Genomic DNA, 18,844 nt, shown 5'->3' on the forward strand with positions numbered 1-18,844 from the left:
TCTCCCTTTTTTTCCAATTTATTGTAATTGCTTTTAAGTTTTTAATTAACTCTTGATGGCTTTTGTTGTGGATTAAAAGATTGAAACGATGATTGGTGGTGTCAGGTGTCAACAGAAGAGGATTGTGTGTGTCCTTTGGAAAGATTATCCTAGAGAAACAGAAGGGAGAGATCCTTGGCATCACTATCGTGGAGTCAGGCTGGGGCTCCATCCTACCGACGGTGATCATTGCCAACCTAATGAACGGAGGGCCAGCCACGCGCAGCGGGAAGCTCAACATTGGCGACCAGATAATGTCCATTAACGGTACAAGTCTTGTGGGATTACCTCTGTCCACTTGCCAAACCATCATAAAGGTATGCAGCCAAAGGGTGTGCATGCTTATCATTAGATGCCTGACTTTTTTTTTCCTCTCTCTCATTCTCCCTGCAAGATTGAGGCTCATAGAAGAGCAAGGCTCCTTTTACATAGATTGAAACAACCTATCATTTTCATCAGTGTCGAATGTAAATGAACATTTGATGGCGAAGTTACCAACCACTTAGCTTGTGACATGTCAGTTTGTCTAATGTTCCTCAAAAGCTTTGTGTGGTTCATTCAAAAACTCTGATGGAAAGATGGAGGTGCAATCTTTTTTTTTTTTTAACCCCCCTAACAAGATGTATGTATATGTAAGCAATAAGTTTTTCTCCTTTCAAAGGTTTTCAAAGCCAATCAAGAAATTCCTTCTCTGTAATATGCTTAATGTTTAAATCTATTTTTGAGCTTTTGGCCATTGATGACCTCGTTGCCCACAAACATTGAAGAGACGATACAAAATGATACAGAATAATTTGAAGACTACTTATTCCATTCGAATGGTGAAAGTGAGATGAATGTTTTGAAATCTAGCTGCTTTGACATCATTGCAAATGTGAGTTGGAATTTCTAGCGGTGTGTGCAGGAGTATTCAAATGGCAAGAGGAGAGGTGCAGGTGGCTTTCGTAAATTTTAAAGGTTAAGTTAGCCAAGGTTTAGGGTTTGTCTAGACTCAATTCGATTTCGTGGGCATGCTGGACAAACTGTTTTGTGTTCCACTGATGAAAGTTTGTTCCCTTTTTATTTCTTTATTATTTTTTTTCTATTGAGTTGGCTCAACTTTTGCATTCCCTGTGAATTATTTTCAAAAAAAGCTCCAGGGAATTTATTGTTTATGAGCCACGGCCGATTCAAGTGGTTTGGGCCCAGCGGGAGAAGGTGAACCAGTTCGATCATCGTTCCAGATATCCCACGGTCTCGATCTGCATTCTTTGTACTGCAGTCGAGGCGATGAATTAGTGAATTTTTTGAAATCGTGCATTTTAGTTCTCATAACAGTTGTGTGTTTCAGGCCGCAGCTCTGAGTGTGCTAATTCAGTAATAGGTTTCCATATTTGCTGCCTTAATGCATTAAGGTTAACATGTATGTGCATCTGTCACCATCTAACTTAAATCAAAATGGAACATGTAGCATTGACTACATGTGAGGGTCAAATAAAAATTTGCAAAGGATTTGGGGACATGGAGAGGTAGGATGGAGGTTTGAAAAGAAAATGCTGGACATTTAGGATTTATAATCCCATAAGATGTTGACAAGAATGCAACATTTCTTTAAAAATTCTAACCTATTTTTCTTGTTGTGAAATTGTTATTTGATAATAAATGAGAGATGTTTCTGCTCTGCGCAGGGATTGAAGAATCAAACAACGGTGAAGTTGAACATCGTCAGTTGCCCTCCTGTTACGACTGTCCTGATCAAGAGGCCGGACCTGAAATACCAGCTCGGCTTTAGTGTACAAAATGGCATTGTGAGTGATTTGCAACAAGTAAATTTGCCCCTCTTTTTATTCCTCACAAATAAGTGGAAAAGAGTCCTGCCTCTGCAGTTCAAAGCCAAGAAAAGGAAGTAAAATGTCATTTATAGTTTAAGGTTCTTCTCTTCTCCGTACTACGAAGGTACTACGTACAAGCTGTGGTTGAGCTTGAAAGTGGTTGGATGTCAATGAAAGCTAGTCTGTTGGGAGCCGTTGGTGAGGTATGTGGATGGACAAAAGGACCACCGAGGCACTCGGAAACATGGTGGTGGGATGTTGAGGTTGGAAAGAGGATTGACGAGAAGAGGAAGAAGTTCAAAGAGTGGCAGACGGCAAAGGGTACGGGAGCAGAAACAGCAGAGCATGAAAGTTATAAGGCAGCCAGGAAGGCTGCAAAGAAAGAGGTAGCAAAGGCGCAGGAGGCATGTAGGAAAATGTTCGGAGAACGCTTGGATTCGGAAGAGGGTCAGAAAGCAGTATTCAGGATTGCAAAGCAGATAGCGAAAGAGAGGTGTGATGTGATGGGGGTGAGTTGCTTGAAGGATGAAGTGGGACAAATCGTTGTCGACCCAGATGGAATTAAAGGAAGATGGAAAAGATATATGGAAATGCTGTTGAATACAGAGAATGAATGGGATGGCAACATAGAGAGTAACCCAGTTTTAGGACCGGCAGAGAAGATAACTGAGAAGGAAGTTGAGGAAGCGATAAAAGCAATGAAGAGTGGAAAAGCGGGAGGGCCGACGGGAGTTGTGGGAGATATGTTGAAGGCAGCAGGAAGTTGGGGTGTGAAGAGAATGACAGAGATCTGTAATCTGGTGGTGAAAGAAGGCCGCATTCCAGTGGATTGGGAACTGAGTACCCTCGTCCCTCTATACAAGGGGAAAGGTGACCCTCTGGAGTGTGGCTCGTACCGAGCGATAAAGTTATTGGAGCATGGAATGAAGGTATTGGAAAGGGTGTTGGAGAGGAGGATAAGGAAGAAAGTGAAGATCGACGAAATGCAGTTTGGATTTATGCCAGGAAGAGGAACGACAGATGCGCTTTTCATTGTGAGGCAGTTGCAGGAGAAGTACATGGATAAGAGGAAGAAGTTGTTTCTTGGGTTTGTTGATCTGGAGAAAGCATTCGATAGGGTTCCAGGCAAAGTATTGACATGGGCATTGAGGAAGTTAGGAGTGGAGGAATGGTTGATCAGAGTAGTGATGGCAATGTACAAAAGAGCACGCACAGCTGTAAGGACGAAGGACGGGAACAGTGGTGAGTTTGAGGTGAAGGTGGGAGTGCATCAGGGGTCGGTACTAAGTCCACTACTATTTGTAGCTGTGATGGAGGTGCTGGCTCAGACCGTAAAGGAGGGTTTACCGTGGGAGTTGTTGTATGCAGATGATCTGGTGTTGATTGTGGAAAGTATGGATGGACTGAAGGAAAAGATGAACAAGTGGAAGGAATGTATGGAGACAAAAGGTCTGAAGGTGAATATCGGAAAGACAAAGGTGATGGCAAGTGGTAAAGCATGTGGTGAGGTGGAAAGAACTGGGAAGTGGCCGTGTGCTGTGTGCAGGAAGGGTGTCGGAGTGAACTCCATTCAATGTACAATGTGTGCTGAGTGGGTTCATCAAAAATGTAGTGGTCTGAGAGGGTCATTAACCAGTGTGGCAGCTACATTCAAATGTAAGGTGTGCACAGAGGGAGCTGCAGATGGAGGAAATGTTGAGTTGGATCTTGGAGACGGCGTGAAGCTGGAAGGTGTGAAAACATTTTGCTACCTCGGAGACATGCTGAATGGAGAAGGTGGATCAGACTCGGCAACGGTTGCTCGAGTGAGATGTGCATGGAAGAAGTTTCGGGAACTGAGTGGCGTGCTGATGAGGAGGAGAGTGTCGCTGAAGCTGAAGGGAAAGGTGTATGCTGCATGTGTGAGAAGTGTTATGATTTATGGGAGCGAGACATGGGTAATGAACGTAGAGCAGCAACGAAGGCTGGAAAGGGTGGAAATGCGAATGGTTCGATGGATGTGCGGAGTATCGTTGAGAGAGAGGAAGACAAATGATGAATTGCGAAAGATGATGGGAATATTGCCTGTGATTGATGCTGTGAAGAGGAACAGGTTGAGATGGTTTGGTCATCTATTGAGGAAGGATGAAAGTGACTGGTTGAGAAGAGTGATGGAAGTTAATGTAGAAGGAAGTAGAGGACGGGGAAGACCGAGAAAGACTTGGCTAAAGATGGTGGAAGAAGAAATGCGGGCAAGGGGGTTAACAAGGAGAGATGCAGAAAATAGGGCAAAATGGAGAAGATTGTCATGGGGACCGCAAGGCTAACCCCCACTCTAGCAGGGAACATGGCCTTAAAATGCATGTTGTTGTTGTTGTGTTCTTCTCTTCTCCAATTCTTCCCCAAATTGTTTTATTCTTCCTCTGAGGTTCATCTGTTATCTTTTGATTTGCAAGGATGTTTGTGAAGCAGATGTAAATGATTCTTTGTGCTGACCTGACCCGAAGTAATGTGTTCCTGTGACACGAGCCTTAAGCTATTCAACATCTAGTAGTAAAAGGATACACAAGGGCCAGTACAGAAGTAAACCCTCTTATTTTTCAGTTTGTAAACAGCGTCATAGGAAAGGTACAATTACGTCATAGGAAAGTGAGATCACAATGAAAGGTTTGTACCTTCCACCCATTTTAAGTTGAGCAGCACTATGATAGGTCAACACCACACCACACTTTTAAAATGACTACCCCACTTGGTGTGCATATGAAGCAGAGAACAGTTATTGAATTTCTTACTGCGTTAGAGGTTTTTTTCATGGAGATCCATAGGCATTTACATGATGTGTATGGCGACTTTACTTTTGATGTGAGCACCGTTAGATGTTGGGCATTGCATTTCAAGAGTGGGGGAAATGATATCGACAACCCGCCTTCAAGTGGGCCGCTTGAAACGGGAGTAACACTGGAAAACACGAGTCAGAATAATGTGCTTGTTAAAGTGCATTGCAGTTGACAGAGACAATGTGGAAAAATAACTTTATATTTGTCACATATGTATACATATTCCCTGTAATTACCCCCCCCCCCCCCCTCCCCACGCACGTGAAGTGAAAAAGCTGGGTTAAGCAATTGGTTCACTTCTGTCTGTCCGTCCATCCACATACGTCAGCTTATGATTGAGGAACAATTTAATTTAAATTGATCGTTATATTTTGAATATGAATCCGAGCATGAATCAGAAAACAAACCTGCAGTTTTACCATACGTCGGCTCTGAATTCATCCTGATCGCACATGCACAGGGAGGAGTGAGATAATATTTTTACTCTGCTTGCATGCCAATCAAACAAAATTGAAAATCATTCCAAACAGGAAACTGTTTTTAAGGAAGTCAAAAAGGACACAAAACAACAGGCAGGAAGAACTAATGTAACATGTTAGATAAGGTGGTGCAATAGACACTGCATCAACAGCAGTAACTTCCAGAATTTTTTTCTACGACCTTCACAATCTTTATTTTATTTAAATTTAATTATATGTTTGAGCACTGCGTGGACTCTCTAGTTTTCATTGTGATTGTAATTATATTTGGTGAGAAGTGAAATAAGAGGCATTACTTTCGTACCGACCCTCATCGTATAATCCTACCCTTTAAATTGTCTACACCTCCTTTCAAAGAAAATACGTGGTCATTTTCATTTTGTACCATTATACTACTACTACGACTACTGCTACTTCTACTACTTCTACTACTACTACTACTTCCTCTACTACTACTACTACTACTACTACTTCTACTACTACAAACAACTACTATTACTACTACTACTATTACTACTACTACTACTACTTCTACTACTACTACTACTTCTACTACTACATACAACTACTATTACTACTACTACTATTACTACTACTTCTACTACTATTACTACTACGTACAACTACTATTACTACCACTACTATTACTACTACTACTATTACTACTACTACTATTACTACTACTACTTCTACTACTACTTCTACTACTACTACTTCTACTACTATTTCTACTACTACTACTACTACTACTACTACCTCTACTACTACTTCTACTACTACTACTACTATTTCTACTACTACGTACAACTACTATTACTACCACTACTATTACTACTACTACTATTACTACTACTACTATTACTACTACTACTTATACTACTACTTCTACTACTACCTCTACTACTACTACTTCTACTACTATTTCTAGTACTACTACTACTACTACTTCTACTACTACTACTACTACTACTACTACTTATACTACTACGTACAACTACTATTACTACCACTACTATTACTACTACTACTATTACTACTACTACTTATACTACTACTTCTACTACTACGTACTACTACTTCTACTACTATGAACTACTACTACTACTACTATGTACAACTACACTACTACTATGTACTACTACTACTACTACTACTACTACGTACAACTACTACTACTACTACTACTACTATGTACAACTACTACTACTACTATGTACTATGACTACTACTACTCGTTTAATGACCTGTTTCCCATATTAGTGGGCTTTGTGCCATGGAAACCCATTTATTTTTGGCCTTCTTTTGCTGCCTGTTTGTTTTACGAGTCAAACCAGTGTTGAGTGCATGCAAAAGCAGAATTACAAATCATTGAAGAGAAAAATACTATCCTTTCCACCAATTTGCTGCTGCTTGTGTAAACCTTCAACAAGCCACATTTGTATAAATAATGGTTTGAAACGTTTTGCTTGGATACTGAAGAACAAATTATGTGTTGCGCTTCAATAAGGGTGCAAAAATGAGTTTGTCAGGTCGGCCATATTTATTCGTTTAGGATGGAGATAGAATTTGCGGTTAAATAGACAAACTGTGAGGTGACTTTGGTACTTCTTTGACATAGCTGCTCATGGTTCCTCTCGGAATTAACGCAGCTTTGTGTTTGAGGGAGGGAAATCCATATAAAAAGATTATTCCACAAATACAACACCACTCACCTTATTTTTAATATGTAGTAGTAGTGGTGGTGGTGGTCGTGGTGCCCAATTTATTCACACCTTCTTGTGGGGTTGGTCGGATAATGTTTTGGTCCGTCTTTCACGAACTGGTTGGCCAGGCATGAATGACATTCGAGTGAAGGCGATTGGGATTAGTAATTTGTTCAGGATATCAGCGATAACTCACTTCCTCTTCATGAAAGACACCGTTGGATCTCAACTTCCACCAACTGATGCTAGCAGAGAGAACACCCAGTTTAAGGTCGTCCATCCGAGGGACCGGGTTGATGCCTCACCCTGCCTGTGAATAAACTGCGATAATTTATTTATAGCTAGGCCGAGCTTTGAACCCAGGTGAGATAGCTAAGAAGTGAGGGGAGATACCTCGAGGCAGGCTTTAGTTATAACATTGTACGTCATATGCATTTAAAGCTTCATCTATCTATAATTCCAGTAATCTCTGTACGTCTGTACGTCTGTACGTTTGTCTGTGACCGCTGTTTCTCGACAACTACCGGTCCGATATACTTGAAACTTACCAGGTATATTGCTGGGGACCCGAGGATGTGCCTTTTCAAGGTTTGAAATTAATCGGACAAGTACTTACCGAGCTATGGCGATTTAGCCGTTCGCCGTTCGCTTTGCCGTTGCGAATGGACCAAACCATTCATGTAAATAGAGGGGGGGGGGGGGGGGGGGGGTTCTGTGGTCGTTCGCTTTGGCTTTGCGAATGGACCAAACCATTCATGTAAATAGAGGGGGGGGTTCTGTGGTCGTTCGCTTTGGCTTTGCGAATGGACCAAACCATTCATGTAAATAGAGGGGGGGGTTCTGTGGTCGTTGCGAATGGACCAAACCATTCACATCGAATCATCGAATCACATCGAATGGACCAAACCGTTCGCTTTGGACCAAACCATTGCATGTAAATAGAGGGGGGGGTTCTGTGGTCGTTGCGAATGGACCAAACCATTTCATGTAAATAGAGGGGGGGGGGATATAATTTTAGATATATATATAGTACGGGCATTGGCAAGGAACGGGCACCCACGTACGGGCAATGCCCTAGTTATCCCAAGTGCATAAACTCCATGTTCTCATTATCTCCTTTTTAATAATTCATTTTTTAAATTGATGTCAGCCTCACGGAAGAGCATGTACACAAATAACATGCAGTCCAAAAATGATGGGCGTCATGGTATTTTAACTTGGGCTCCCCTCATCATGTGCTTAGGGTTCAGATGGGAATGCAACAGGCAAACTCCTGCTCTGTAAATCTTATCTATCTATTTATTAATTCATTCATTTATGCCAAACACCTCAAATCATGGCCTTTAAAGAAGCGGTTTATATTCTAATCCTAACCTCCGCTCACCCCTTCATTTTTGGTGTTTTTCTCTAACGGATACATTTTGCATGCACATAAAGTGTATACAAGGTATCTGTGTGTGTTTGTCTTCGTTGGTATCTCCAAATGCGGGTTTCAGAAGGTGGAACTGAGCCCTCCCAGGTCTCGATGTATCCAACTTCGTATGTATGTATATGAAAATGAGTCTGTGTATGTGTGTATGCATTCAAGTTGTTTTTGCCTGCTATCTACACGTGGGTGGGCCTCAGGAGATGGAATAGAGATCTACTGGATCTACCTCCGTTAATGGAGAAAGTATCCAACTCCGTTAGCGTTTGTGTATGTGTGTGTACGGTGTTGTTGGAAAGTAAATAAGTGATGTTGCATTGATGGGTTGACTGACTGCCTGGAACCAACTGAGGTTGTGGATCCATGATCGAGGTTGTGGATCCGCCGTTTGGAGAGGTCCTGGGCTGAAAGGATCGAAACCTCGAGGAAGAACGGTGCCCAGCTGATGATCCATGCAGTCGGGAAACTATTCAATTGCTTACAGGTTAAGGTTCTTGCTTTAGGGGAGGAACTATGTTTGAGGTTTACAATTTAAATAAAGTTGAATATGGGATGTTGTGAAATGATCATCATTTATAGCAATCCTTTAAATTATTTATGTTTAAGTTTAGGAACAACCGATACTGTACAATTAAGTGTGTGTGTGCGTGCATGCGTGCGTGCGTGCGTGCACAATATGTATATATCCATGCGATGCACAAAAACAATATGTGTGCACACTATGCACAGCATATGATGTCACACAAAACATAGCCAAACATGTGTATAAACCATAATCGTGCATGTGTACTTGCAAAGCATGACCCATGCACATGTGTGTGTGCATGCATGCATGCATGCATTATCGCCGCCAGTTCTTATCTTTCTCAGGCTCTCCTTCCACTCGGGTCCGTCAAATCTCAGCCCCCACCCCTTCCACTTGGGTCTGCCAAATCTCAGCCCCCACCCCTTCCACTCGGGTCCACCAAATCACAGCCCCCACCCCTTCCACTCGGGTCCGTGAAATCTCAGCCCCACCCCTTCCACTCGGGTCCGCCAAATCTCAGCCCCACCCCTTCCACTCGGGTCCGCCAAATCTCAGCCCCCACCCCTTCTACTCAGGTCCACCAAATCTCAGCCCCCACCCCTTCGACTCAGGTCCGCCAAATCTCAGCCCCCACCCCTTCCACTCAGGTCCGCCAAATCTCAGCCCCCACCCCTTCCACTCTGTTCCGTCAAATCTCAGCCCCCACCCCTTCCACTCGGGTCTGCCAAAACTCAGCCCCACCCCTTCTACTCGGGTCCGCCAAATCTCAGCCCCCACCCCTTCCAGTCGGATCCGCCAAATCTCAGCCCCACCCGTTCCACTCGGGTCCGCCAAATCTCAGCCCCCACCCCTTCCACTCAGGTCCGCCATATCTCAGCTCCCACCCCTTCCACTCGGGTCCGCCAAATCTCAGCCCCACCCCTTCCACTCGGGTCCGCCAAATCTCAGCCCCCACCCCTTCCACTCAGGTCTGCCAAATCTCAGCCCCACCCCTTCCACTCGGGTCCACCAAATCTCAGCCCCCACCCCTTCCACTCAGGTCCGCCAAAACTCAGCCCCCACCCCTTCCACTCAGGTCCGCCAAATCTCAGCCCCCACCCCTTCCACTCAGATCTGCCAAATCTCAGCCCCCACCCCTTCCATTCGGGTCCACCAAAACTCAGCCCCAACCCCTTCCATCTCGGGTCCACCAAATCTCAGCCCCCACCATGTGCACGCTTCCGTGTCCTCCTCGATGGGTTAGAGTCTGTAAAACACATCAAGCTACGGGCGCTTCCCCCTACCCCTCACCAAAGCCACCCACGAAGCTGTTGTATTCTACATGTTATTGGATCTCATGGAGCTCGGTTCCCTGCAGGCATAACATTGCTCAAAAGGGAGTCACCAAATAATAATAATAATAATAATTAATAATTCATTTATTTTGTATAGCGCTTTTCATGAAGCCCAAAGGCGCTTTGACAGAGTGCAAAACATAATGCATAACAAAACATGAAAACAAATCCCAGGCCCTCACTCCCAGCATGATGAAGTCGGAGAAACCCAACAAGCCGCCATGCCAGGTCATATCCCAGGCGGTCCACGTGACCTCGGGCACCACGTGCACGGCCCTTCGCCCAGTCAAAGCTGCCACACACGGCACGAATCCTCAATCTCACCTCGCTCTCTCACATCCTCAATGAACGGAGCTTTACAGCAGGAGGTCCGTCAAATCCCAGGCCTTCCCAGCCGGTAGTATGGGCCTCAAGTCCCGCCAAGCTCCAGAGCCAGGCCCCAAACGCACGTTGAACAGTGCGACACCGACCACCTTCTCGTCCCATCAAAGCTGCCATTCTCAGGTCAGTCTTTACTGTATTCGAAACTGATTTATTCGACACATTTCCTGGTCCTCTCAGTCCCAGGCGAGAGGGAAGCGGCACGATCGGCAAGTCATGCTGCCTTCCTCGCCACCGCCATATTGTGTGTGTTCGTGTTCCTGTGTAATTTATATTTACAACTGATTCATTTAAGCATGGAAATAAGTTACACCAATATGAAACTTTCACGCATAATCTGGCTTTATTCCTCAAATGTATGCTAATAACCCTCTCCCATGTACTTTTCCCTGAGCTAATTTATTTACAGCAGTTCCTCGTCTCCTTATGGACCACAACCAAAAGTCACCTTTGTGCATCTGTTTCATACTGGTACTAATTAGCATACTTAGGCAGGTTAATTACAGCGCATCTTTGAAGAGGAACACACAAGCGGTATATACTTTGTATAAACGTATTCTGTTTTTTCCTGAAAACATTGTTGTTTTCTCAGACCCAAAGTTTAAAGCCTGCTCTACCTCTCCTTTGTGATTAATTAACTAACATAGGCCCCTAAAGTGGTGAGTACACATTGGTTCATTTGTTTGTAATTCGGTAAAACGTCTACAAACCTGGGGGTTTGGATACATTGATATCTCCCCCTTCCCCACAACCACATGGTATTTTCAGCCCCCCACCTTCCCACAACCACATGGTATTTTCAGCCCCTCACCTTCCCCACAACCACATGGTATTTTCAGCCCCCCACCTTCCCCACAACCACATGGTATTTTCAGCCCCCCACCTTCCCCACAACCACATGGTATTTTCAGCCCCCCACCTTCCCCACAACCACATGGTATTTTCAGCCCCCTCCCCTCCCTTTCCCCTCCCCTTCCCTCCCCTCCCCTCCCCTTCCCTCCCCTCCCCTTCCCTCCCCTCCCCTTCCCTCCCCTCCTCTCCCACCCCCTGCCCTCCCACTCCCCCACTCCCCTACCCTCCCACTCCCCTACCCTCCCACTCCCCTCCGCTCCCCCTCCCCCTCCCTTCCCCCCCTTCCCCCCTCCCCCTCCCACTCCCCCTACCCCCCTTCCCCCCTACCCCTCCCACTCCCCCTACCCCCCTTCCCCTCCCCCTACCCCCCTTCCCCTCCCTCTGCCCCCTCCCCTCCCTCTTCCCTCCTCCCCTCCCTCTTCCCGCCTCCCCTCCCTCTTCCTCCACCCCTCCCCTCCCTCTTCCTCCACCCCTCCCCTCCCTCTTCCTCCACCCTCCCCTCCCTCTTCCTCCACCCCTCCCCTCCCTCTTCCTCCACCCCTCCCCCTCCTCTTCCTCCACCCCTCCCCCTTCCTCCACCCCTCCCCCATCCTCCCCTCCCCCCCCTCCCCCATCCTCCCCTCCCCCTCCCCCATCCTCCTCTCCCCCTCCCCCATCCTCCTCTCCCCCTCCCACATCCTCCTCTTCCCCTCCTCCCTCCCCTCCCTCTTTCCCCACCACTCCCCCATCCTCCCCTCCCCTTCCCAAATTATTCTAAACCCCGCCTCTCAATTTCCTTCCCCTCGTGCATCTTAATCACCCCTCTCAGCCTCTTATTCCCTTTCCTACACTGCATTCCCCTTTCTTAAAAAACCATAGGTCAAGATAAATCTAAACGCAGACGTTGCATTATGTTTTACTATCCATGGTTGAAATGCATTTTAATCTTTACGAAGCATTACTTAATTTTTTTTTTTTTTTACAGATGTTTGCTTTTCTAATGTGTTATGTTATGATTTAATTATTAGTGTTGACCTGAAGAGGATGTGCGACTATTGCAATGTCTGTGTGCGTGCATATGCTTGTGTGCCGAAATATTTTCGCTTTTAAAATGTTGTTCTCTGCAACCGCTTGTCCGATCATGTGGAAATTTAAACCTAGGAGAGATTCCCCATCTAGAATGTTTTATTGCTAACTCTGACATCATAGGTCACATGGTTTGGCAGCCATATTGGTTTAAAGGAATAAAATTGGACATCATTTTCTCCGAAACCGCTAAACCAAAAAAAATGTGAAATTTGGCATATGTCATCAACTCCCATCAAAAATTGAAATTTGGCATATGTCATATGACATATACATGGAGTGATAATGATAATGTCATCGGTAAAGTGGTATTCCAGTGATTATTGGTTGAATCAATAATCAATTAATAATCAATAATTTATCCCTGGTGTTGGGCTAGCGGCTAGGGTGTCAGCTTAGGATCCTAGGATCCTGGGTTCGAATCCCGGTCGATCGCTGAATTAACGCCAGGGGGGTTGACTCAGCCTGTCATCCTTCAGAGGTCGGCTAATTGAGGACCAGTTCACTGGTAATTCCCTGTTTGTCGTTAAAGGCGGCAAAAAGGGTTGGCGTCAGGAAGGGCATCCGGCCGTAAAACATTGCTTCAAAAAGGGGACCGAAAAACAACAACAACCACGGTTCCCGAAAAAGGCCAACCCCCGCTTGCGGGGAAAAATGGCCTCTAAAGGTGGTTATTTTTTTTATTTTTTTTTTATCAATAATAAAGACCCTGGTGTTGGGCTAGCGGCTAGGGTGCCGGCTTAGGATCCTAGGATCCTGGGTTCGAATCCCGGTCGATCGCTGAATTAACGCCAGGGGGGTTGACTCAGCCTGTCATCCTTCCGAGGTCGGCAAATTGAGTACCAGTTCACTGGTAATTCCCTGTTTGTCGTTAAAGGCGGCAAAAAGGGTTGGCGTCAGGAAGGGCATCCGGCCGTAAAACATTGCTTCAAAAGGGGGACCAAAAAACAACAACAACCACGGTTCCCGAAAAACGCCAACCCCCGCTTTGCGGGGAAAAATTGCCTCTAAAGGTGGTTATATATTGGTTGAATCAAAATCCTTATCCAAAAATCTGAAACTTCATATGTCTGATCTGTGACCCGATGTGAGTGAAGAATTAAATTTATGATGTTCATAACTCATGCCAAAAATCAATGTGACATTATATGGTGCATGGATAATATGGGTAAATGGGCCCTAATAGCAGTGGGCCATAATACATAATAATAGTGTTCCGTTAACAATATGGCATTTTTGTTCAGAATGAGTGCGCGAGGTGAGACTATGCCCTCTACGAGTGCCGTTCTAGTTTATGTTATAATATACATATAGCATTGCCCGGTGATGTTCTCATCCTGTTGACATTTTGAAGAAAAAAAAATATTTTTTTTTTTTAGCTGGGTGCCTAAAACACTTCCCTAGACCCACTAAGGAATGGGTCGGGGATCATTTAATATTACCTTTCACATAGCTACAAAGGCTTAGGCACAATATAGTGATTTTAAATATATATATACTTTTTTTCCAAAATTGTCAAATACTCACCGATTTTTTGGCATTCGCTGATGGACCTCTCAAAGTTTGACGAAGATTCGTTTAGCCATATCTAAGAAAAATGGCAACACAGAAAGACAAATGGCTCTCTTGTAGTATAGATTAGAAAATCAATTTCTAATATGTTATGATTACTTGGACTTGATGTTGAAATTTTGTTTTATTGATGAAGTATTTTGTTGATTTTTAAGATGTGCGATTATGATGAAGTTGTTGACATGATCGAGTCGATGATATCCAGGATGCTATGCATTTGATGTGGAGCGGTTTTGTCATTCCCTGGTGAATTAGCCTGGGTTTTTGATTCCTCCTCGTCATGATTTTGGCTCCTAGAAATGAGTGATATCTAAATATTGCTTGTATAAGTCAGGCTGAGTTTGGCAGGTGCAGTGTGTTGAACTGTTTAAATGTCCAGCTGTTGCCACGTCGTACTATCACTACTATTACTATTACTATTACTATTATCTTTACTATTACTTTTACTATTACGATTCCTGTTACTTTTGCGATTACTTTTACTATTGCTATTATTTTTGTTTTTACTGTTCCTTTTACTATTACTTTTAATATTACTTTTACTTTTAATATTACTTTTACTGTTACTATTATTTTTGCGATTACTTTTGTAGCTACTATTACTGTTATTTTTGCTATTACTATTACTTTTAACTTTACTTTTACGTTTACTATTACTATTATTTTTCCTGTTACTATTGCTGTTACTATTACTTTTGCTTCACAAAATTACTCCCACCTTGTGGGGTCAGCTGAGGAACATGTTTCACCTAAGTATTTAATCAACCACTGGTCAGGCCTGACATCCGACTAAGGATGACTTGGCCAGGACCTTGTAACTTGTTCAGGGTGCCGGTGATTTACTCACATACTGGAACACACCGTGGGATCTTTAATATCCACCAATGAGATGGGGAACCCGGCTTTACGTCCTTGTGAGGACGGCCCGCTTTGTGATGCTACGCCCTGCCATGGAAGCACCGACCGCACAGTTTGTATTCGGGTCGAGAATCAAATTCTGACTCGACAGTGCAACGCGAGCGGGTGCACTCGCTCTGCAGCATCCCGTCAGATTCGTACAATGCATTACTGAATGCATTAGGCTATCTCTCTCTCTCTCTCTCTCTCTCTCTCTCTCGTGCGCTCCTGCTGGTCGTTGGTGAGTCATGCGTGGGTGTGGCAGCATGGTGGCTGTGCATGTTGAGCTGTGAGTTCTCTGTCGTGTTGGTTGGTTTTCCTATCCCCCATTTCGCTCCCTTGTGTCCTTGTTTATACTTGTAAAGTTTCCCCTGTGTGTCCTTTCATTGTTGAGACAAGAGAGAGGGAGAGAGCGCACACGGTAGGTGGTGTTCGGTTGCCTCTTTTCGAACCTCCGGGTTTGAGGCCTGGCCTCCATTTTGCCGTGTTTTTCCTAGTCCAGGCAGCGGTGTTTCGCTGCTCTAAACGGTTCTTGGACCTAGTCCATTAGTTTTTGGTTTTACCTCCACTTGCCGGTGTTGCTTGTGGTTGGTATCTTTTTTTTTGATTTCTCACCCTTTATTTATTTATTTATTTAATTTACGTTCGCTATGGCAAACGATTGTTTGAGGAATAGCATGTACGAGTCGCTCACTCGCAAGCATGGGCTGGTGTGCGACCCTCCGAGTGAGGTAAAGATGGAGCAAGTGCTTCTAGCAATTGGAAAAAGCGTCGGCTCACATAATATCCGTGCAGCCTCTCGAATGAACAAGAAAGTTGTTGTGTTTGTATCGGAGGTGCACATGGTGAACTCCGTTGTGGAGCAAGGCCTTCTCATAGAACCCGACATGTTTCTAGTGGTTTCCCCATTAGATACACCTGCGGTGAGGGTCAATGTGTCTAATGCCCCTCCCTTTGTTAAAGGTGAGGACTTGTGTGCTCAATTGAGCAAGTTCGGTACGATCGTATCAAAAGTGACAATGGTGCCGATACACTCGGCAAGGGGTGAATTTCGACACGTGATGACTTTTAAAAGGGTCGTTTACATGATATTGCCCGAAAATGTGCAAAAGCTCAATGTAGTTTTGCATGCAAAGATTAATGGCCATACTTATAGAATGTATGCCTCCACGGACGTCATGACGTGCTATGGGTGTGGAGCTTACGGACACGTAAAGAGTTCCTGTCCCGGTTTGGTGAGACCATTAGAAAATCGAGACCAGGTGATTGCAGATTCTCCTCCCTCCCCACCTAATGGGGCGGATGATATGGTAGACTCCTCCCCACGACCTAATGGTGATCGGGAAACAGTTGACTCCTCCCCCTCACCTACTGAGATACGTGGAATGGTAGACCCCTCCCCACAACCAATGGGTGAACAGGAAACAGACCACTCCTCCCTACCTGCTGGTGTGACAAACGTGGTTGATCCCTCTCCTACTGTACAGGACTGTACGGATGACAATATGGAAGGGTTCGCAACAGTGGTTCGAAAAAAAGGACATAAACGTTCATGTCCCGTCGTGAAGGATGCAAGCACAGTGCAAAGTAAGGTACTTGTTGTGTCAAACGTGTCGCCGAGCTTGCAAGATGGAGCTTGTGTAGAGAATACCTGTGTGGGATTGCAAACTGAACCGGCACCGGGTTTAAATCTAAGCAATTCGTTTGCACCACTTGCCGAACTGTTTGAGGGTTCTGAGTGTGATATAGACATCGAGAATCCTCGCGCATCTCAGGAGGACACAAGTGGGGATATTGGTAACCCTGATGTCTTACATGACATTAATGTAATGGTCACAGAGGTGGGCGCAGGGATGGCCAGGTGTAATGATAAAACAGATAAGTTGGACAGCCCCTCAGAGGAAACCTGTAAGCCTACACGTTTCGAACAAAATAAAAGGGATGATAAGAAGGAAGCTGCATATGACGATGAGCAGCTAAACATGAATGAAAACGATATCCATGTTTCTGATCCTGGGGAGATTTGTGCCTCAGAAATAAGTTTGCATCAGGAAGAGAATGACAAAGATGATGCGTTTGATTTTGATGAACCCTACTCTACCTCGTCAGGTAGTGGGTGTTGTGCCCAAGAGGATGGGGATGGGGACACTGTAGTTACAGAAGATGAAGTTAAAAAATTCCTCGATGAATCCTTCAGGAAAAGGAATGTCAGAATTCAGGATTATTTCCCAAACCTACATGCTTTTCTAAAAACTACTAGAAACATGATTCGTGAACCCCAGCAAGTTGGGATATCAGAACCTCAATTTCAGCGGTTGAGAAAGTGTGCCACTAAGGCAGGCAAAGAACTCCAAGAGGAGGAAAATTAATAAAGAATAAATGAAGGTAACGTCTCTCAACATAAACGGAGGCCGCAGCTGTATGCGGCGTCTGGAGGTGTTACAACTATTTGAGAAAGAAAAGATTGATATTTTCATGTTACAAGAGACACACATTAACGAATCTTGTGAAGACGAGTGGCGCAGAATGTTTAAAGGGTGCCATGTTTTCTCCAGTGCGGTTGAAGAAGCTAAAGCGGGGGTGGCAATAATCTTGCATCCTCGCCTTCAACCATCCGAGATTCACTATAGAGAGATTTGTAAGGGTTTCTTGATGGTGGTGGATTTTATTAGCAGCAATCAAAAGGTTAGCATTATTAATGTGTATTGCCCCAGTGACAGCGCTGAAAGGGCTCTATTTCTTCCAAAATTAGCGAATTGTTTAAGCACTGTTGATTTGACTTGTTTAATTTGTATGGGGGGAGACTATAATTGCACACTCAACCCTCGACTGGACAGGAACACTCCTGAGCCACATCCACCCAGTGCAAAGTCCTTGGCACAACTTGTGAAAAAATACAAACTTAGAGATGTATGGCGATTACAAAATACAAACACCCGTCAATATACATGGGTGTGCTGTGCAAAAAACCAGTTAACCATGGGTCGACTGGACAGATTGTACGTGAACCAAGGAATGGTGAATCTGGTTAAGAGAACATGTATAACTCCATCTGGCTTTTCTGATCACCATATGATTGCAATGGATTGTATGTTACCTGGTCATTGCTGTAAGAGTGCACACTGGAATTTCAATGTGAAATTGTTACAAGATGAACATTTTAAAAATGCCTTCAGACTGGTATGGGAAGGATTAGAAAAGAAAAAGTGTTCCTATGTCAATATGCGACAGTGGTGGGACTGTACCAAGTCACAAATTCGGATTTTCTGCCAACAATATTGCTCGTATGCCACTAGTAATACGTCTGGGTTGATAAGTGCTCTAAAAGCAGATGTACTTAAATATGAACAAGAAGCTGGAACATCTTGGGGAAGTGACCAATATCAGCAGCTGATAGAAAAAAAGACCCTGCTGGCCGAACTGGTCAAAGAGCGTGCGGCGGGAGCAATGATTCACCTGCAGATGAGCATAATACACCTCGAGACTCCAAACAAAGATTTCTTCAAAATGCAGAAGGCTGCCAACACTTCTCGGCAGATTCAGAGTCTACGCTCTCCCGACGGTGTTCTGACTCGCCAAAGTGACATTAAACATTCACTGCAAGAGTTTTACTCAAACTTGTTTACTCCAAGAACGGTGGATAAAACGATGGCAAATGAGATAATTGAACTTCTCCCATCTCTTTCTGAAGAGCAGCAACTCCAACTGGAATGTGACATTTCTCTGGAGGAGCTCACAACAGCAGTGAAACAACTCGAAGACGGCAAGGCCCCCGGAATTGACGGACTTCCTGCTGAATTTTACAAAGTTTTTTGGAATGTTCTGGGTCCTGCTTTAATTGAGATTTTTCACGAGAGCCTAAATCAGGGGGAATTGCCCTTGAGCTGCAGAAGAGCTGTCTTATGTCTTCTTCCCAAGAAAGGGGATTTGCAGCAGATTACAA

At 44.4% G+C, this 18,844-nt stretch overlaps 1 protein-coding gene across 1 annotated transcript in view; it reads left to right on the forward strand.

Moving 5' to 3' along the window:
- Nucleotides 1-18,844, forward strand: part of LOC137420875 (amyloid-beta A4 precursor protein-binding family A member 1) — a gene marked incomplete in the record, with an annotated part of 121,742 nt that overhangs the window by 83,560 nt on the left and 19,338 nt on the right. Inside the window, 2 exon segments of the mRNA XM_078772218.1 lie at nucleotides 144-356; nucleotides 1,707-1,826. Coding sequence (XP_078628344.1) covers nucleotides 144-356; nucleotides 1,707-1,826 — 333 coding nt within the window.

The sequence above is a fragment of the Myxine glutinosa genome, chromosome 2 (assembly GCF_964187855.1).
Source record: "Myxine glutinosa chromosome 2, kmMyxGlut1.1, whole genome shotgun sequence".
NCBI classification, from domain to species: Eukaryota; Metazoa; Chordata; class Myxini; order Myxiniformes; family Myxinidae; genus Myxine; species Myxine glutinosa.